The sequence below is a fragment of the Labeo rohita genome, unplaced genomic scaffold, assembly GCF_022985175.1.
Source record: "Labeo rohita strain BAU-BD-2019 unplaced genomic scaffold, IGBB_LRoh.1.0 scaffold_386, whole genome shotgun sequence".
In the NCBI taxonomy this organism is placed as follows: domain Eukaryota; kingdom Metazoa; phylum Chordata; class Actinopteri; order Cypriniformes; family Cyprinidae; genus Labeo; species Labeo rohita.
In genome coordinates, this window is record NW_026129304.1 from 23,641 (window position 1) to 45,683 (window position 22,043).

General features: G+C 37.8%; 1 protein-coding gene across 1 annotated transcript in view; it reads left to right on the top strand.

Moving 5' to 3' along the window:
- LOC127160558 (NACHT, LRR and PYD domains-containing protein 3-like) overlaps window positions 1-22,043 on the top strand; it is a 30,404-nt gene continuing 8,361 nt past the window's right edge. Inside the window, 10 exon segments of the mRNA XM_051103195.1 lie at window positions 1-149; window positions 1,160-1,242; window positions 1,386-1,499; window positions 1,697-1,810; window positions 1,928-3,315; window positions 3,318-3,711; window positions 7,551-7,724; window positions 9,660-9,836; window positions 10,477-10,650; window positions 19,461-19,637. Coding sequence (XP_050959152.1) covers window positions 144-149; window positions 1,160-1,242; window positions 1,386-1,499; window positions 1,697-1,810; window positions 1,928-3,315; window positions 3,318-3,711; window positions 7,551-7,724; window positions 9,660-9,836; window positions 10,477-10,650; window positions 19,461-19,637 — 2,801 coding nt within the window. The 5' untranslated portion in view covers window positions 1-143.

The window sequence follows — 22,043 nt, forward strand, 5'->3', positions numbered from 1 at the left end:
CTTTTTTTATTTGCTTGTTTTATTTGCTTATGTGGGAAGATACATAATGGGAGACCAAGGACATTTGGAGAACTTGTCTAGTAGCCAAACATTTTGAACAGAACAAGTTTTCAGCTGTGGAGCACAAAGGCACTTCCTTATTCATGAAAGTAAGTATAAAATACTAACCTAATCATGAAACACTCAAGCAATGTGATTAAATATGGACAAACAGACATTATATTATTGGAAGGTGTTTCACTCTAATGTTCTATAAAACTGATATAATGATCAGTTGTAAATGAAAGTAGCCTCCTGTTATCACACATCTCACATCTGTTGTTATGCTGGTTGTGTTACACTTACACTATAAGTAATATGAAATATAATAAATGCATTTCATATATTGCTAATGTTTTCTCATGGCTTTACTAATTAGTGTAAGAAGAATATCTTACCTTTATGTTCTTTGAGCCAGATTCACTACTTTATTATTAATAGATAAACCCATTACATTGCTTTTAGACTGTAACACTGGATTTTTCTTAGTTTGTGACACTATAAAATTCAAAGGGAAATTTAATTTGCATAAAGCAAAGCTAACAGCCATCAAACCCCGATTCAGATATTTTTTGTATATATTTAAAATGTGTTTATGAATCAGTGATCAAGCTGACATGTAACAATGAAGTGTAGGACTACATCTCTTCTATTGAAAGGACTGTAATATAACAGTGTTAGATTTTATGCTGAATTTGATGCATCACATAAATACAAGGTGTGCACTGTAATTGTTACATTACATAGGCTAAAAATCACTTAGTGTCATTGTCTTGCTTTCAAATAAGCATAAAACATTTGCCCATGAAATAAAATTGTGTAAAATACATGGAGAATTATTCTCATTCATAAAATACAGTAGCGTCATCAGACCTATTCAAACTAACCAATGGACCGTTCAAACACCAAACAAGTCTATCAGTGTCTGTCATTGCACTGTCTATGTTGCTAAACCATTAACTATTGACCATCATTAACTAGTGAAATACAGCAATTTAATAATCTGTCTTGAAAATTGAGTTGACAAAATAGCTTAAAATGTTTAATAGAATGATTTATAACAATATAATATTGCTTAATGACTGTAGTTTTTGTGATTGTTTGTCACTTCCATCTTCAGTCAGTGGTGAAGATTAAACTGTTCAGATCAATCATGGATGAAACACAAACATCTGAAGATGAAGATTGTATTCCAGGATGCAGGTACTTTGAGTAACACGTAACAAGATTTTCTTACATAAAAATGAAACTAAAAGTTTTTTTTTTTTTTAATCATGTCTTCTATTTTATCTTGTATCATATTAATATTATTCTCATGACAAAGGATTAAATCTACTATGTTTTAGCTCAGTTCATCAGAAGAGATCAGAACAAATGCCCAGCTGTGTGTCTATGAAGAGCGACAGGTCTATGCGTCAGCCAATAATGTTTAACAGTGGAGATTTACAGTCTGGTCTCAGGTATGACATTTATATAATATATGATTATAGCATGACATTTTACATATAATATCAAAGTTCAGCTCACAATTTTTGTATTAATACAGTGTATGAAATGATTGAAAGTGCTTTTTAAAATGAATTTGATAACAATAAATGAATAGCTGATTTGTAACATACAGTAATTTAAATAATTAACTTGAATCTCTCTGTTTTAGTCCAGTTCAACAGAAGAGATCAGAAGCAGAGTCCAGCTGTGTGTCTATGAAGAGTGACGCATCTGTGATTCAGCCATTAGATTTTAATAGTGGAGATACACAGTCTGCTCTCAGGTATAACATTTCTGTAAGAGATATGATTTGAAGATGTGAAACAGAATATACAAAGCATTATGCTTATTCATTTTTTTTTTTTTTTTTTTTTTTTTTTATTTTTTTTTTATTTTACAGCCATGAAGTCCTCAACATATTTAGGTCAAATCTGATGAAGAAGTTTGAGTGTCTGTATGAGGGAACAACGACGCAGGAAAACCCAACACTACTGAATGAGATCTACACAGAGCTCTACATCACAGAGAGTGAGAGTGGAGAGATCAATAATGAGCATGAGGTGAGACAGATTGAGACACAATCCAGGAGAGCAGCAACAGAGGACACAGCCATCAAATGCAATGACATCTTTAGACCTTTACCTGGACAAGACAAACCCATCAGAACTGTGCTGACAAAGGGAGTCGCTGGCATTGGAAAAACAGTCTCTGTGCAGAAGTTCATCCTGGACTGGACTGAAGGGAAAGAGAATCAGGACGTCCAGCTCATATTTCCACTTCCTTTCAGAGAAATCAACTTGATGAAGGGCAAAAAACTCAGTCTGTCAGGTCTTCTTCATATCTTTTTCCCTGAAACTAAAGAAATTAAAATATCCTGTGATAAATATAAACTGTTGTTTATCTTTGATGGTCTGGATGAATGTCGTTTGTCTCTGGACTTTAAGAGCAAAGTGAAACTTTGTAAAATATCTGAATCAGCCTCAGTGGATGTGCTGCTGATGAACCTCATTGTGGGGAATCTGCTTCCCTCTGCTCTCATCTGGATCACCTCCAGACCAGCAGCAGCTGATCTCATTCCCTCTGAGTGTGTCCATCGAGTGACAGAGGTACGAGGCTTCAATGAGCCACAGAAGGAGGAATACTTCAGGAAGAGAATCAGTAAAAAGAGACTGGCTAAAAAAATCATAAGACACCTGAAGTCATCAAGGAGCCTCTACATCATGTGTCACATCCCAGTGTTCTGCTGGATCTCAGCCACTGTTCTAGAGAAGATGTTGAGTCAAGCAGAGAGTGGAGAGATTCCCAAGACTCTCACTCAAATGTACACACACTTCCTGATCCTTCAGACCAACATCAAACATGAGAAGGACTATGAGAATAAAGTGAAGGATGAAGACATGATCCTCAAACTGGGGAAACTGGCTTTTCAGCAGCTTGTGAAAGGCAACCTGATCTTCTATGATGAAGACCTGAGAGAGTGTGGCATTGATGTGACAGAAGCATCAGTGTACTCAGGATTGTGCACTCAGATCTTCAGAGAGGAGTTGGGCTTGTATCAGGGGAAAGTCTTCTGCTTTGTTCATCTGAGCCTTCAGGAACATCTAGCAGCTCTATATGTGCACCTCTCCTTTACAATCAACAACATCAATGTGTTTGACCAAACCAAACAAAGTCTGTTGTCTAAGATTTTTAACCAGAAGAAATATAATTCATTATTTGAGCTGCATCAGAGAGCTGTGGATGAGGCTTTACAGAGTAAGAATGGACATCTGGATCTTTTCCTGCGTTTCTTCTGGGTCTCTCAGTGGAGTCCAATCAGACTCTCTTACAAAAACTACTGACACAAACAGGAAGCTGCTCCTACAACAAAATGGAAACAGTTCAGTACATCAAACAAAAGATCAGGAAGAATCACTCTTCAGAAAAATCCATCAATCTGTTTCACTGTCTGAATGAACTGGGTGATGATTCACTGATGCAGGAGATCCAAGATTATCTGAAATCTGGAGAAATAAGAGAAACCAAACTCTCCTCTTCACAGTGGTCAGCTCTGGTTTATGTGTTGCTGACATCAGAGCAGAAGATGGATGTTTTTGATCTAAAACAGTTTATTGGAAAACAACATACAGCAGATGAAGTTCTTCAGTATTTGTTACCTGTGGTTAAAGAATCCAGATCAGTTCAGTAAGTAACACTGAAAAAATCACTCCATTTTAAAAACCTGACCACATTTATTATTTTAGCATGTGCTTTTTTAAATTAAATTGTATAATAAATATAAACTTTTTAATAATAAATGTAAAAACAGTTAAATGTGCAAACAAGGCATTCATTCAAAAACAATGAATTAATATAATTAAAATAACATAAAGAGTCAATGGTAACACTTTAGTATAGGAACCAATTCTCACTGTTAAATAGTTGCTTATTAGCATGCCTATTAATAACACACTGGCTGTTTATTTGTACTTATAAAGCACATATTCTGCATTACCATATTCTACATCCCTAATCCTACCCAATACCTAAACTTAACAACTACCTTACTAACTATTAATTAGCAGCAAATTAGGAGTTTACTGAAGCAAAAGTCAAAGTTAATGGTTTGTTAACCCTTAAACAGGCAACGTGCACCACAGATTCATGTTCTTTAGTCTCTTGTAGGAGGCATGAGGAAGAATTTTTCATCCAATACTGTTATCATTATCATAGTTGAGGTTGTTTGGAGTATGGGGGTCACATGACTTGGTTTAGATTTTCTGTGGTTGTTTTGTCAGTTTGACCTAAAGCCAACATGTACATCCATGGGGCTGGACATTTAGAAAATGTAGACAGTAGGCATTTATTAATCTAACGTTTTTTCAGCAAATGCAATACTACTGTTAGTATTAATTGTAAACATTGTCTAGAGATGTTGAAAAAGAAAATTAAGTCATATTTTGTTAATGTTGTTTATATTTTGAAATGTGAGTATCCCCTGAGATACGTTGCCAGATTAGGGTATAAAAACAGGATTATCCTCAATATTGACAATGAATGGTGTCACAAGGTAAACTGTTCCCCCTGTTCTGGTTATTTCATTATTGTGCATTCTGGGGTGGTGAGTGTGTGAGGGATGGGGTGGGGAGGTTGTTTGAGGGAGTTTGGTGTTCCCCCTTGATGGTTATGGAGGATGGTGAGGGGGCCTAAAAATCACAGAAATTACACAGTAATCACAGAAATCACATAAAATACAAGGGGGAACCCCTTGATAAAGAATTCTCTTGAAGGGTTCGGGTGGAGGGTGTTTTAAATTTTTTAAGATTTTAAATCACATTGAGGTGAGCAGATCCCCCTTAATAGAAATCACATTTCAGGGCCAGGGACCCGTGGGAAGAGCCTTAAAGGCCCCCTGTACACAGTCCCCTTTCTATTTATTTTGTGTGTGTTTAAAAATCATGCAAATGTTATTATTTGCTTGTAAAACTGATATTATTATATTTAGTTGACTACATTTTGCATTTGATCAAATAAGATCAAAATCTACTGAATCATCCTCAGTTTCCTCTCTCTCTCAAAAACTGATGAGACATTGGTTGTGGTACATGAAAATAAAGGCTCTGAGATTTTGGTTAGTAGTTGATCTCCTTCAGCTTGACAAAACCAGCTTGTAGATGCTGTTGCTTTCTTCAGCATCCACTGAGTTTGAGACAGCATCTTTGTATCATTTAGTCAAGGTACTTAATGCAGGTAGTCTCTCAAGTAGGCCTTTCCAGAACACATCCAAATCCACCACTCCAGATGATGAAGCTCTGAGAGCTGCTGTGCCCAGACTTGCCAAGTAAGAAGTTAGTTCATTTTGTGGCACATCACTGAATTATGGAATGGCTTTGTAACACATTGTCATCCATGAATGCAGTGTTACAAGGTTCAAACACCTTGACCTCCTGAAGAAACTTCATAGCTGGTCTGCCAATCTGCCATGTACTTGCTGAGTTTATCCCCTGCATTGCTTATGCCTGGCTAACTGTGGCAAGAATCTGAGTCTTAATAGCAAATGGGAGTTCAAGGTTTGCAAAGTACTGTGCACATGCTTTATACTGGCAGTGAAGCTGACATGCAGATCTTCCAGATAACTGAATATGTTGGTGGTCACTTGATGTCCACTCTGGAAGATGCTGAGAGGCTGGAGGATGACCTTGCATTTGTCAACCATGATGATCATCTGGGCATTTAGAGATTGAGCCAGATTTGTCTCTTTAAGTGTCTCATGAACTTTTACCACCGATGGCAGTGAACATCTGCCACACATCTGGGGATGAAAAATACACAATGAGAGTCAAAATGAGGCCAAGCATACAGTGTTCACACCAAAGTTACATGTAATTAAAATTCTGAAAATTAAGAAAAAAGTATACAACTAGGCTGTGATATTGTTTGATCTATGATATTTTGAATTGTGTTTGTGTTACTAAAGGAAGTCTATGACAGGTCAACAAGGAATAATTTTACTTATACTTAATCTTGTACAGAGATTTGTATTTGATTCAGGCCTACCTCCATTTCCAACTCTATGAACTCCCTTGTAGAGTCCTGATGAGGTTCATGATGTGGGCCATGCATTTTATGTGCAAGGAGTTTGGGAATAATGACTGAAGTGCAGCAACAAAAGCCTTCTTCATGTAGGCAGCGTTATCAGTGTCAAACACAATGATGTCTTGATTAGCAATGCTTTATTCTTGTAGACACTTCACAACAGCCAGGTGAAAGTATCTTGCCAAAAATGCACCAGCATGCATAAGTAATCAAGCACTAAAATCTTCTCTGTTAATTTAAATAAATACAAACTTGCTGCTATTGGATCCACTTTTCCTTCCCTGCATTGCTGTAACAGATGTTTTATGAAAAATTTAATTACTGAAACATTCATTTAAAATCTAAAGGAAGGCCATTTACTTGTTTTCATTATAGTTCTTTTTTTTGTTCTTTAAACAGGTTATGTGGATGTAATCTCACTGCTCAGTCTTGTGGGAGTTTATCATCAGTTTTACAATCCTCAAACTCTGTCCTGAGAGAGCTGGACCTGAGTAACAATGACCTGAAGCATTCTGGAGTGAAACTTCTTTGTGATGGACTGAAAAGTCCAGACTGTCAGCTGGAGATACTGAGGTACATGGTTTTCAATCAAATAAATTAACAAAATATTTAGTGTTTATCAAACTGTAAAGCCTATGTTGAATATATGCAGATTGATCATAAATGCAGATGATGACAATGCAGACTGATCATAAACACAGCTAAAAAGCTTCCTAATCATAAACACAGATTCACAAAAATTATATCAACCACAGTTGTAGCATAGGTAGAATGCAAAATGTTTCAATACAAGCATTTCAGTCAATGTACTTTCAAACCTTTGCCTCTGGGGGAAATCAACTCACCACAACAGTTTAAAATCAACCAAGTTCTGTGGAAAAAATGTGGATTTGGCAACCCTACATCCAACATGAGCTGCATCCAAAGTGATTTAAATACTTTTAAATACTGCGTATTAATAGCGACTCCCTGATGCACACAAATTATCATCAATATAAAATGTTTGCGGGAACGGGATTAAGAAAACAGTCCCACACAAAGGTTTTATACAAAAACGCACACATTAAATAATGCCTGTAGAAAGCAAAAGCTGAATCCCAGACATTTTGGGCAGCTTAGAAGTCCCGGCCGGGCATTTTTTTAGGTCCGAAAAAATGACATGTCCACTGAAAAGAGGACTTATGGTCACCCTAATTCAGGGTTTATGTTGCACGTGTATACCAACAAGCCGCTCCTGAAGACAAAAAACTCATGACAGGGTCCTTAAGCTGGTCCTTAGCTGGTTTATGCTGGTCCTTTGCTGGTTTATGCCAGCATCAAAACATACCTACCACCATATCCCTTTTGGATATTTTTTGTTGTTGTTGTTAATTTACATTATTACAAACTTGCTGAAATTGGATCGAAATTGTTTTTTTTCAGTACAGTTGTTTTGTTTCTTTAAACAGGTTGTGTGGATGTAATCTCACTGCTCAGCCTTGTGGGAGTTTATCATCAGTTTTACAATCCTCAAACTCTGTCCTGAGAGAGCTGGATCTGAGTAACAATGACCTAAAGGATTCTGGAGTAAAGCTTCTTACAGATAGATGGAAAGATCCAAACTGTCAGCTGGAGATTCTGAGGTAAAAAGCCTATGTTAATTTACATGCAAGCAGCTCATGATCTACTGTTTTCAGTGTCTCTCTGAATTTAAAAATGCAACATGCATCAAATATCTGTTTTATTTCAAACATCATTTTATTTGATTGGCCTCCTAATCACCTAATCACTAGATGAAAGTGATGGTGATGATCATGATGATGATGATTATTGTTGTTATTATTATTATTTTTATTATTATCATCATGATCATTAGCATCTCATCATTAGAAAGAACAAAGAAAGAAATTACCATGAAAGCACATTCAGGGTTTATGTTACATGTGTACAAGCAGCTCTAAAGAAAAAAAAAAAAAATATATATATATATATATATATATACAGTGAGGTCAATAAGTATTTGATCACCCTGTGATTTTGCAAGTTCTCTTACTTAGAAATCATGGAGGGGTGTACAAATTTCAGCATAGGTGCATTTCCACTGTGAGAGACAGAATCTAAAAATAAAAATCCGGAAATCACATTGTATGATTTTTTAACAATTTATTTGTGAATTACTGTGTCAAATAAGTATTTGATCACTTGAGTCAAAAAAATTTAATATTTGGTACAGAAGCCTTTGTTAACAATTACAGAGGTCAAACGGTTCCTGTAGTTCTTCATCAGGTTTGCACACACTGCAGGAGGGATTTTGGCCCACTCCTTCTCTAGATCTGTCAGGTTTCGGGGCTGTCGCTCATGATTTCTAAGTAAGAGAACTTGCAAAATCACAGGGTGATCAAACACCTATTGACCTTGAAACCTTCCTTTAGTAACTTCAAATTAAACACTTAATTCATGGGAAAACACTCAATTATGATTGTTTTACTGTTTGTTCTTTATGTATGTGTAGCCTACATTGTAACATGTATTTTTTTTTTCAGAGTATTGGTAATTTGGATTTGGTAATGTGAATATTTGACTGAATCAGAATTACGAATCACTGTGAATCAATGAATGAATCTGATCCACATTAAACCTTTTATACAACTATGATCTGTAGGTTGAGACAATATGTGCTCTGAGCAGTGGTCATTTAAAACCGCCCTCCAGGAACAAGTTTGGTGACCCCTGACATATATGGATATATGTAGATCGGGAGGCACATTCCCTTTCCAAGCAAAAGTCATCCACCGCGTCTTCAGCGGCTCAGATGTCAGGAGTAAATGACGACCACTATGTTCATTATTACATCCAACAACAGAACACCTCAGTCGCTTAGGAGCCATTCTTGTTTATGTTCCTGTTCCAGTATCGAAACAATGGCGATCTGACTGTTACTGCTCATTCAAGGCAGGTCTAAGATAAGACGGCTGTCAATCAACTATCATGGGAGAGTCATTTGTCGGTGTGTCATCAAAAAGATACTGAATGGCTTGATTTGAAAAAGGAGAAATTATTTTTACAGATTAAATAAGTGATGTTTTATTAACAAATTTCGGGAGGAGCACGCACAGATAATTAACACATCAGCACATTCACATTCATCATCAACAACCACACTCCCTATCAAGTCAGCACAAGAGAATCCCTACAAATGACCAAAGCAGTCTTACCGTAATTTTCTTGTCTTGAAGCAACCCTCCACCACCCTGACTCCTCACCTTCAGCCCATTCTTTCCCCGGGGGCAGTGCCCCGGGCTCGGGAATGATTACCGAGCTTGGAGCCCTCTCCCGGACAGCACACCAAATATGCATAACCTTTACTAAGTTTATTAAATGTAAGTGTGAACTTGTGAAAAACCACTGGACATTTTTAATTATAGGGTGGTTGTGTACACACACTTATGTTTAAATGACATGTAAAAGTGAACTTTACATCCGATGATTTAAAAAAAATCTAAAAAAAAAAAAAAAAAATCGAAAGAAAGGCTTTTTACTTGTTTTCAATATAGTTGTTTGTTTTGTTCTTTACACAGGCTGTGTGGATGTAATCTCACTGCTCAGTCTTGTGAAAATCTGTCTTCAGCTTTACAATCCTCCAACTCAAACATCCTGAGAGAGCTGGACCTGAGTAACAATGACCTGCAGGATTCTGGAGTGAAGCTTCTTTCTGATGGACTGAAGAGTCCAAACTGTCAGCTAGAGATACTGAGGTAAATGGTTTCAATAAAATAAATAAGCAAAGTGTGTTTGTCAAATTGTAAAGCTTGTGATGTAATTTGATATAATTATACAGTGCGGCACTATGTTTATGTTCTTTTCTTTTTAGTAGCACTTGTACTATTCAGGAGAACCTTCTGATCAGTATTGCGAGATGACTCCTTCACTCAAAGGGATTTACAGGGGCTTTTTTTATATCTTTGTAATGCCATTTTTTCTAACATCATTAAAAGTGTCTTTTATGTCAAACTCAAAGTGTTATAAGCTTTATCAAAATTTCTAATTAAAATTTCTAATTAGAATAAGTTACCAATCAAATGAAATCATTATTAACTAATTTAATTTGCACAGAGATGGCAAAAAAGAACATAAAAGTGGCATGTAGGTGTGTTTACAGACATTTATTGAAGGTCAGAGGTGACATTAGCAATGCTTTACTCTTGTAGACACTTCATCTTCTCACACAATCTTTGTTAATTTAAATAAATACAAACTTGATGCTATTGGATTCACCATTCCTTCACTGCACTGCTGTAACAATGTTTTATGAAGAATTTAATTACTGAAACATACATTTAAAATCTAAAGGAAGGCAATTTACTTGTTTTTACTATAGTTGTTTGTTTTGTTCAGGTTATGTGGATGTAATCTCACTGCTCAGCCTTGTGGGAGTTTATCAACAGTTTTACAATCCTCAAACTCTGTCCTGAGAGAGCTGAACCTGAGTAACAATGACCTGAAGAATTTTGGAGTGAAGCTTCTTACTGATGGATGGAAAAATCCAAACTGTCAGCTGGAGATACTGAGGTACATGGTTTTCAATCAAATAAATTAACATAATATGTAGTGTTTAAACTGTAAAATGTTGTAAACTTTCTCTTAGAGACCAGGGGACGTTTTGGATATCTTGAAGCAAAAGTTTCTCTTTATTGAGATACTAGCTGTACATCGCTGCAGTCATCAAAATTCGTCTAACAAAAAGCTTAGCACAGTAGAGTATATAGGTTTCAAGGGGGAGGAGTACATAGAGGTGGAATCTAAACAAAGCATGCAAATGCAGTACAGGAAATCAGCTCAGTAAGAGAATTTTCCCAGCCTAGATCTATTTAGAATAAAAGTGTCATTCAAATGCATAGGTGCTAAACTAAAGGCACAGCTGTATCTTGAGCTTAGAATTCACACTTAACTTGGGAAACCTGCTAGATGTTCAGGAACTGCATAAAGGCCTGGGCTGCCTGCTCCAAGAATATACCCCCATTTCCCCCTTGCGGCTTTAACAGCAAAAACAAATAGCTAACAGTTCAAAGACAACATAAACATCTTCAAAGCACCAAACAAATGTGTAGCAGCAACGTACATATGCAAGGTATAAGGTACAAGGTACATATATAGATTTAAAAAAAAATAATAATTATTAAAAAAAAAAAAATTAGAAAATGACACAAATATATAATTGAACAAATCAATAAGCAAAAGAAAAAGGAGATTAACCACCTTATACCTGCCTCAGGCTGTCCAAATTACCTAGCTATAACTGATGTGAAAGGCTACAAAACAAGGCAACAGGGCGAAAAAAAAAAAAAAAAAAAAAAAAAAAAAAATAAATAAAAAATAAAAGAAATCAGGACAATGACTGATAAATAGAATAAATAAATAAATAATAATAATACAACATAATAATAAATAAATAAGTACATATGATTAAATGATATAAAGTCGGTTCATATTTGGTCTTCTGTTTAGGTAACCCCTCCCTCAATAAATTCATCAAAATAAAAAGTCATCAAAATATATTAAGAAGGGTGACCATGTTTAAAAAATTTACGTTTTGAGCCTCTGACAGTGAATTTGATTTTTTCAAGTTGAATATGATACATCACTTCTTTAACCCATCGATTATGTGTTGGGGGCTCAGCTTTTTTCCAATGGAAAAGAATTAAACATCTTGCCAACAGTGTGGTAAAGGCAATTACATTATTCATTCCTTCCATAAGTACAGTATTTTCAGGACTAATACAAAAACAGCTAAGAGGGGGTCAGGGTCAATAGAAACACCATATATATCACTAAAAGATTGGAAGATATCTTTCCAAAATCCCTCCAGTTTTGGGCATGACCAGAACATATGGGCTGTTGTGGCTGGTGAATGTGGACATCTAATGCAAGCAGGACTAACAGTAGGGTAAATCCTAGACAATTTTGAATTGGTGAAATGTAGTCTGTGAAGTATTTTAAATTGAATGAGGGCATGTCTGGAATAGGGCGATGATGAGTGCACTTTGTCTAAAATACCTGCCCATTCAATATCAGTAAAGTCTCTGCCCAGGTCGAATTGCCATGATTTTTTAACATGGTCTAAACTTTGTGGATCTATAATGCTTATAAGAGAGTAAATATAAGAAATTAATCCTTTGCCCTCTGGTTGTAAATCTAGCATAGCCTCAACGACTGAAGGAATGGGAATTTCTGGAAAAGACTTGAACGTTGACTTAATAAAACTCCTTATTTGCAGGTACCTAAAAAAATGGGGTTTAGCCAGGGAAAAGTTGTGCACAAGCTCCTCAAATGAACAAAAAATATTATTTAAAAATGAATCTTTTAAGGACCTAATTCCATGATCTTCCCATGCCAGAAATGCAGTATCTATAAAGGATGGGGGGAATAAACAATTGGAGACAATGGGACCAGCAATTGAAGCAGCTTAAAAACCAAAATGCTTCCTGAACTGTGACCAAATTTTTAATGTATGTACAACTACTGGATTAGGTGATGTAATGAAATTCTTTCCTGATATTGGAAGTGGCACACAAATCAAAGATCTGAGAGAGAATTTGGTGCAGGCTTCCTCCCCTTGCACCCACACAGGCATTGACTGCGAATCCCAAGTTGATACCCAATATACGATTTTTTGAATATTACTTGCCCAATAATAAAACAAAAAGTTAGGCAATGCCATCCCTCCTTGACACTTAGGTTTCTGCAAAAAGGGTTTCCCAATTCGAGGGGATTTACTTTTCTCTTATTGTGAAGTTGTCAATAGGTTAAATTCAGTCAATTCAGCCTTTCTTTATATAAGCTAGGACTTGGATTTGTTGCATATTCCTCATCCAGCTTGCTTATCCCCTCCAAAATTACTTTGAGCTTTGAGGTTTCCTGCTTTCTGGCATAGGAAGAGAAGGAAATAATTTTCCCTCGTAGAAAGGCTTTAAGAGCCTCCCATAATGTAGCTCTCGAGACATCAGGTGCATCATTTGTTTCCAAAAAAAAGACTATTTCTTTGGACAGGAATTTAACAAATTCAACATCTGATAATAACAGAGTGTTTAATCTCCAAGGTCTAAAATGTGAGTGGTAGTTGGGAAAACTGAGCTTAAATGAAGAAGGGGCGTGGTCCCATATCACAATGCTATGATATTCAGTCACGGTGACAAAATATAACAGGCTTTTATCCATCAAGAAGAAATCTACACGGCTATATGAATGGTGTACTGGGGAGAAGAAAGAAAATACTTTCGAGGAAGGAAAAAAGAATCTCCATGGGTCCGTCAATCCATACTGCTCACAAAAATCCTTTATAACTACAGCAGATTTAGAAGGATGTATGATTCTAGGTGAGGACCTGTCTAGAGAAGTATCTAAAACGCAATTAAAGTCCCCCCCTATAATCAAAGCATGATTATCAACCGACGGAACAGCCCCAAAAACTTTGCTAAAAAAATTGCAATCATCAAAGTTTAGAGCATGGATATTGACCAAAATGATTTGTTTTCCAAATAGGCAACCTACCACAATAACATATCGGCCAAAAGGGTCTCTAATAACACTGCCAGTAACAAACGGAACATCTTTCCTAATAAGAATTGCAAGAATCCTCTACTCTACACATTAAAACAAGAATGAAATACCTGACCCCCCCCAACACCGTCTAAGTTTTACCACATCTGCATTCAAAATGTGCGTTTCCTGTAAAAAGGCGACCTCCGCCTTTAGGAGGCGCAGATGTGTCATAATCTTATTTCTCTTAATTAAATTATTTATGCCTTTCACATTCCAAGTCACAAAATTTATCTCAGTTGCCTGGGGCTTAGATATTTTGTCTGATGGTAACAAATAATAAATTTACCAAAATGAAGCATAGAAAAAAGGACAAAGTACGTTACATAAACAATAAACAACTTTAACATAAAGGTGTTCGTTAGGGTGAACAGGTGCTTACTGAAAGCTAATGTATGAAACATACCGCGCACAAACCCAACCCTCCCCCATTCCAAAACCCATACAGTTACCATCAAAAACTAAACATCCACTGGTTGAAAGTGTGTCATCACTTACCAGTTATCATTCCTGCTCTATTGAACTGAAACTGACAAAGCAGTAATGACTAACTATTAACAATTACGCCTGTTACAGGCGGCGCATTCACTTTGTAAACAATATTAAGAGCACGTTATCATTTCGATACATGAGCAAACATATAAAACAATATTAGCATATAAAGTCCGTAGTCCAGTCACCAAATGTATCATTTAAAGAGCTGACTGTCCATAATCACGGCACATCCCAAATGAAAACAGTTCAAACAAAAATGGATTTGAATGTGTCCATTGAACAGCCAACCAATAATTAGTTTAGCATTACATCATTAGCACTACTTGTCCACAGCGAGAGACAAAGCACCCTGAATATACTCGGTGGCTTGTTGAGGGGAATCAAAGAAATGTCTCACACCGTTGTGGGTTATTCGCAAGCGTGCCGGAAAAAGAAGGCCAAACTCAATACCGGCTTCCCTAAGCTGCGCTTTGATCGGGTTGAAAGCAGCTCTCCGTTTGGCGACCTCCACACTTACATCCGGGTAGAAGTGAATCCGAGAACCCTTGTATAGAAGTTGTCCTTTTTCACGCGTGAGCCGAAGAATTAGCTCCCTCGTCTGATAGTGATGTAGTTGGACGATAAAGGGTCTCGGGGCCTGGTGTGGTCTTGGCGGGGGGGCCAGGGAGCGATGTGCTCTGTCTACCACTGGGGGTTTGGCGAAGCTCTCCTTTCCAAAGACTTCAAGCAGGAGTTCCTCCATAAATGTGGTTGGATGTGTTCCCTCAGATTGCTCAGGAATGCCAATTATTCTGACATTATTTCTCCTCGAGTGGTTTTCTAAGTCGTCGAGTTTAGCCCTCATCCGTTCGTTATCTTTTGACAAAGTTGCGCACATGGTTTCCAATGAGGCAACGCGACCATCCACATCGGTGAGTGACTCCTCAATATCCTTGAGCTTTTCTTTTTGTACCTGCAGCGATGTTTTCACAGCCGAAATGGAAGATTTCAACTCAGAGAGAATCTCTGTACTGAGCGCCGCGACCTCGGATCTGATACCCCCGAGCAGTTCATGGATATCATCCCCCTGCGCCATCATCCCCGAAGCAGCCATGTCCGCTACCTGCGCGTTTTCTTTAGCAATATCTGCGGCCTTCTTTGTGTTAGGTCTCTGCATTTTAGGTTACTAATGGACTGGATAACCACGTTCTATAATGCCAAATGCACCGAACATGCAAAGAACTAGAAAAATGAATATGACCAAAAGTAAAACTCAAGAGCAGAAACTTGTGCGACTTCTCACTCCACCATCTTACCGGAAGTCAGAACCTATGTTTAACCTTTTATAGATTTGTAATACAACAAAACCCTATGTTAATTTACATGCAAGCGGCTCATGATCCAGTGTTTTAGTGTCTCTCTGGATTTGAAAAAGGCAACATGCATCAAACATCTGTTTTATTTCAAACATTTTATTTCATTGGCCATCCTAATCTGCTAATCACTAGATGATGATGATGATGATTATTATTGTTATTATTATTATTATTATCATCATCATCATCATCATCTCATCACTCGAGAGAACAAAGCAAGAAAAGGGATTTCCATGAATGCAATGCCAGGCGCAGGAGCCCTCCAGGGCAGAGCAGGAGGCGGAGCAGCCCACCAGGGCGGAACAGGAGGTGCAGAAGCCCACCAGGGCGGAACAGGAGGTGCAGAAGCCCTCCAGGGCGGAACAGGAGGTGCAGAAGCCCTCCAGGGGAGAGCGGGTACCCACATCAAGGACTGGGACCTGGGGAGAGCAGGGACAGAGGAGGCAGAGAGAGTGAAGAGAGAAGCAGAGATTTTAAAGGATAATGCCCCCTCCATAAGAGGTTCTACAGCTAATGCTGACACCTCTGGAGGCATTGGCGCAGCTTCTCTGACGGGGAGCTGGAGCTGACTTGTGAACAGACGGGAGCTCTGGAGCAGGCTTGGGATCAGACGGGAGCTCTGGAGCAGGCTTGAGATCAGACGGGACCTCTGGAGCAGGCTTGAGATCGAACGAGACCTCTGGAGCAGACTCGCAGTCGGGTGAGGCCTCTGGAGCAGACTCGTGGATATACGAGGCCTCTGGAGCAGATTCGTGGACAAACGAGGCCTCTGGAGCAGACTCGTGGAGCAACGAGGCCTCTGGAGCACAGTGTGCAGCCCACACACTCAAAATGGCGAAGGCCATTGCAGGCAACACAGTAGATAGTGGGATGTCTGTTGGTCTTGAGGGTGTGGATGCTGTGGACTTGTGGTTTGGAAGTGTGGGTTCTGCGTGGCTTGGGAGTGTGGGCTCTGCGGGTTCAGCTGATACATGATGAGGCTCTTGGTGGTCAGCTGAGACGTGAGGTGGCTTAAGAAGGTCTGAGGGGATCTGGTGAGGTTCTGGCAGGACAGCCGATTCTTGACTCGACTTAGAAAGATCTGCCGTGACTTGACTTAATTCAGGGAGGTCAACTGTGGCTTGACTTGGCTCGGGAATAACAGCAGCAACTTGACTTGGCTCATGAGGATCTGCTGTAACCTGGCTTGGCTCATGAAGATCAACTGTGGCTCGGCTTGGCTCATGGAAATCAGCTGTGGTTTGGCTTAACGTAGACAACTCAGTTGTACCTTGATTCGATTCAGGAACAACAGCTGTAACGTGACTTGACTCATGGGGAGCAGCAATAACTTCACTTGGCTCATGAAGATCAGCTGTGGTTTGACTTAATTCGTGAAGACCGGCTGTGGCTTGGCCTGGCTTGTGAAGACCAGTAGTAATGACTTGACTAGACTCATGGAGATCAGAAGTGACTTTACTTTGCTTATGAGGATCAGTGATGACTTGACTCAGTTCGTAGAGACCGGCTGTGACTTTGCTTGACTCAGGAACCACGGCTGTGACCTTGCTTGACTCAGGAACATAGGCTGTGACTTGACTGGATTTAGAAAGAGCGGCTCTGACTTGACTTGACACAGGAAACACAGCTTTAACTTGACTTGACGCTGGAACCACAGATGTAACTTGACTTAGGAAGAGCAGCTCTGACTTGACTTGACACTGGAGCTGCGCTTGAGCGATCCAGGCAGCTAGCAGTCCCGCGCTCCTCATCTGCGACATCCACGGTAAATGGAGAGCCCACACACAATAGTGCATAGTCTAAAAAAATCCGCCAGTGATGAACGCGGACCCTCGCGTCTCAGTCTCGTTTTCAACGGATCGTTTATGCCATCACAGTCCGGGAGGGTGGAATAATTTGCAATGGCCAAAAACTCACGGATTTGTTGTTCTAGAGTGCGTGGTCCTTGTTTCATCTGAAAAAGTATCCTGTCTGTGTATATATCTGTCGATTGTCCGGGGGTGAAGCTGCTGGATCCTGTAGTGACGGAGTATTCTGTAACGGAGTGAGTGAGACGAGAGGTGAGCGGATCCACTTGCGAGCTTTTATTAATGGGACGAGATAGATACATGGTTGAAAACAGGCAGGGTCAAAACAACAGCAAACAGGAATGTCAGAGTCGAGACGAGAGGATCATCCTTGAAAACGCACTAGAGTCCAGTAGGCAGGCGGCGAACGGTCGAAAACGGGGGAGCCAGGCGAGGGAACTAAACACAGGGAACTAGGAACTCGGGAACAAGGAAACTAGGGAAAGCTAACAATAATAATAACACAACAACACAATACTCTGGTTTTCTCTAGTTCTTCCGAAGATAGGAAAATCCACAGCGAGTCGACAAAGTTACTTGAAGATAAACTACTGGAAAATTGACTCGAAGGTGATGAGTCTTAGGGATTGTCTCGAAGGGTTTGAGCATGGATGGGTTGGTGTTAGGGTATTTTGATAGTTTCCCTACCACACCCACCTTTGGGTGAATTGGCCAATACAAAGTTTGGATTTTTGAGCGGGAGAACTTCTTTTTGTCTCCATTTATGGCCCATTTGCATGTTTATTGCTGGCCTGGGGAATTGATGCAGTTTTACCCACAATATAGTACAAACAGTATGATGCATTTTCTAATCACATGGTGTACACCATTGTTTAGAAAATAAAGTGCAGATCGTTTTGATTAAAACATTTAGAAGGTATTAAACCAGAGATACATTCATACATTAAAAATACACATTTAGAAATTAACTAGTACCAATAACGAGGGGTAACTGGGCTAATTTAGTATAGAAACATACAAGCAACACATGCATATACCAAGTACATTTATAACTGGTTAAACATAGTCTAAATAAAGAAAATGTTTCTATGTGTGTGCGTTATGTGTATTGGGAATAGTCTGCCAGCCACCAAGGATCTAAGGTGCTTGGTGCTGATGATTGCCTCCCTCATCCTAACAGACATGTTGTGTTTATAAACATGATTCAGACACCAGTAGCACTAATGATGTTCCTCATAGCATCAATCAATGTAAAACAATCACAGTAAAACAATCATGGTTCCCTGTCTCATTTTACTCCACAGGGAACCATGATTGTTTTACTGTTTGTTCTATATGTATGTGTAGCCTACATTTCAATATATGGTTTCTTTCAGAGTACTGGTAATTTGGATTTGGTAATGTAAATTTTTGATTGAATCTGAATTATAAATCACTGTGAACCAATGAATGATTCTGATCCACATTAAACCTTTTATACAACCGTGATCAGTGGGTTATATGTGCTCTATGTACAATATGTGCTCTAAGCAGCGGTAAATGAAAACCAGGGCTTTTGTTTTGTTGTATGCACATTTTACCCAGTTTATTATTCCAAATTGTATCGTAAGTTATGGAACCTGATTGGTACACAGAATATTGGGTAAATTGTCCAGGTTTGGTGTTGTCAGTATAACGTTCGGTTTCTGTTCTGAGACTCTTATTTTGATGTTCTTTTCATCCTGTGTATCCGAGTTCAAGTTTCCTGTATTGATTTTCTGTGTCTTTTATCTTGTTGGTTCTAAGTATGTTTTATTTGTTTTAATAACTGCTGATTAGTTTGTCTCCTATCTCTAGTCTAATTCTTCATTATATTGTATATGTATACTCCTTGGTTTCTTCAGGTCATGGTGCATGTTTGTTAGCTGTTGTGATTATATTTTTCTACATCTTTGGACCCTTTTGGACATTTTCTTTGTTAATTTAAATTAATACAAACTTGCTGTAATTGGTCCCACCCTTCCTTGACTGCACTGCTGTAACACATGTTTTATGAAAAATTGAATTACTGAAACATGCATTTAAAATCGAAAGGAAGGCCTTTTACTTGTTTTCAATGTAGTTGTTTGTTTTGTTTTTTATACAGGCTATGTGGATGTAATCTCACTGCTCAGTCCTCTGAAAGTCTGTCTTCAGCTTTACAATCCTCCAACTCAAACATCCTGAGAGAGCTGGACCTGACTAACAATGACCTGCAGGATTCTGGAGTGAAGCTTCTTTCTGATGGACTGAAGAATCTAAACTGTCAGCTGGAAATACTGAGGTAAATGGTTTCAATAAAATAAATAAGCAAAGAGTGTTTATCAAATTGTACAGCTTGTGATGTAATTTGATATAATTATACAGTGCGACACTATGTTTATGTTCATACAAAAAGCTCATGATCCATTGTTTTCAATGTCTGGATTTGAAAATACAACTATACAATATACAAAATACATGTATCAAACATCTGCCCTTTTATTTGATTGGCCATCCTAATCACCAGTTGACTTTACATGTACTGTTAGACAGCTGTTTAAATGTTTTTGTCATGCAAACAAATAGCTATTATGTGTGTAATGGAGTGCAGCAGAGCAGCATAAAGAATATCTGATATTAACCTCTTAGCATTCCTATAAAATGTAACTACACATCGGGCGGTACAGTGGAATGCTAACATCAAATCAGGGCTCTATACTTACTTTTCTTTTTAGTAGCACTTGTACTATTCAGGAGAACCTTCTGATCAGTATTGCGAGATGACTCCTTCACACAAAGGGATTTACAGGGGGTTTTTAATATCTTTGTAATGGCATTTTTTCTAATTTCATTAAAAGTGTTGTTGTATGTCAAATTCAAAGTGTTATAAGCTTTATCAAAATTTCTAATTAATTTCTAATTAGAATAAGTTACCAATCAAATGAGAACTGTATTAACAAAATTAATTTGCACTACAGAGGTGGCAAAGGAGAACATAAAAGTGACATGTTGGTGTGTTTACATACATTTAATGAGGCTCAGAGGTGACAAATATAATTTATATAAATATTAAATGATGATACTTTAAAAATGAAATTAAAACTGCCTGCAGGTGGCGTCAAGTCACTGATTTTATCACTGAATCATTCATTCAGTTGATTCCTTTAAAAAGATGATTCATTCAGGAAAGGATGAATGTCTTAATGAATGGGTAACTGAATTCATTGACTCACTAGATTTGTTTAAAACACACGTTAATTTAAAAAAAACACAACTGTGTTTGCTTGGAGATGTGCAGCAGCTTAACTGACTGTTTGAAACTATTTTCGTTAACGAAATAGAGCAAAATCAGGCAATAGTGTTAAGGTCAGACAATGTAAGTCACTTAATATTAACTTCTTGTTTAATGAACTTTGTATTAAATCAATATCAGATTTGCAAACTTCCTTAATAGTTTATAAAAGTTTTCACTCATCTTAGTTAATCGTGATCTCACGAAATTAGATTTTAATTAATGAAGCTCCCTACACTGCACAGTCAATTTCTTATGTACACCATGTCTACACTTTGTTATAATGAGAGGATTTGTTAGCTTGCATAACTCAGCACTGAACAAAACTCTGGTGTTTTGAACAGTGAGTGGATTCTGATTAACACTGTGTTCAAGGAATGAGATATGAGATATATGAGAAATGTCTGTGATACATTACCTAATGCTGCAAAAAATGTGGTTAAAGTAGAAACTTTTGAAGCTCCCTTGAGTGCAAACAAAAATATGCAGATTGAGTCAGTCGCACTGGTGCTCCTAAATATTTCATATGGTAAGTAGTAGTTGCTTACTACTAACTACATGCAGTAGTTTTTGCAGTAGTTTTTAATCACAAATTTGACTGAAATGGTTGCACTGTATAGCCCTGCAAATCAGTATACAGAAGTTACAAATTTACCTAGTGTTAAGGTGCCCAACTCACTTAGCTGAGAGTGTTTCTCTTACACATGAGCAAGAATGTCTTACATACCACATAGACCTGACATGTAAATAATATGCATTTGTTGCATTTTCTTGTCAGAAATACAGTTATTTTGGAATAAGTCAGCCTTTAAAGGGATAGTTCACCCAAAAATGAAAATTTGATGTTTATCTGCTTACCCCCAGGGCATCCAAGATGTAGATGACTTTGTTTTTTCAGTAGAACACAAACAAAGATTTTTAACTCAAACTGTTGCAATCTGTCAGTCATATAATGGCAGTCAATGGCTACCAAATCTTTGAGAGTAAAAAAAAACATACACAAACAAAACCAAATTAAACCCTGCGACTCGTGACAATACACTGATGTCCTAAGACACAAAACGATCAATTTGTTAGAGAAACTGAACAGTATTTATGTAATATTTTACCTCTGATTCACCGCTATTTCCTACTGTCCTGGGGGCGGCTCACCCCCCCCAATGGCACCCCCGCCCCCCTTGAAGGTCAAGTTACATTTTCTTTTCCATATAGTGCCAGATCACAACAAAAGTCATTTAAGGTTACCTTTCATAAAGAACAGGTTTATAACTTGTTCTTTTATTAAACAAACTAAATGGTCTTATGTTATTTATCTTATTTACACGACGGCATGTCAATTCCGTCTCTACATGAACGAATTTACTCTATAGCATGGAATGCCACGGAATTCGTCAATTTTTGGATGAATAAATCAAA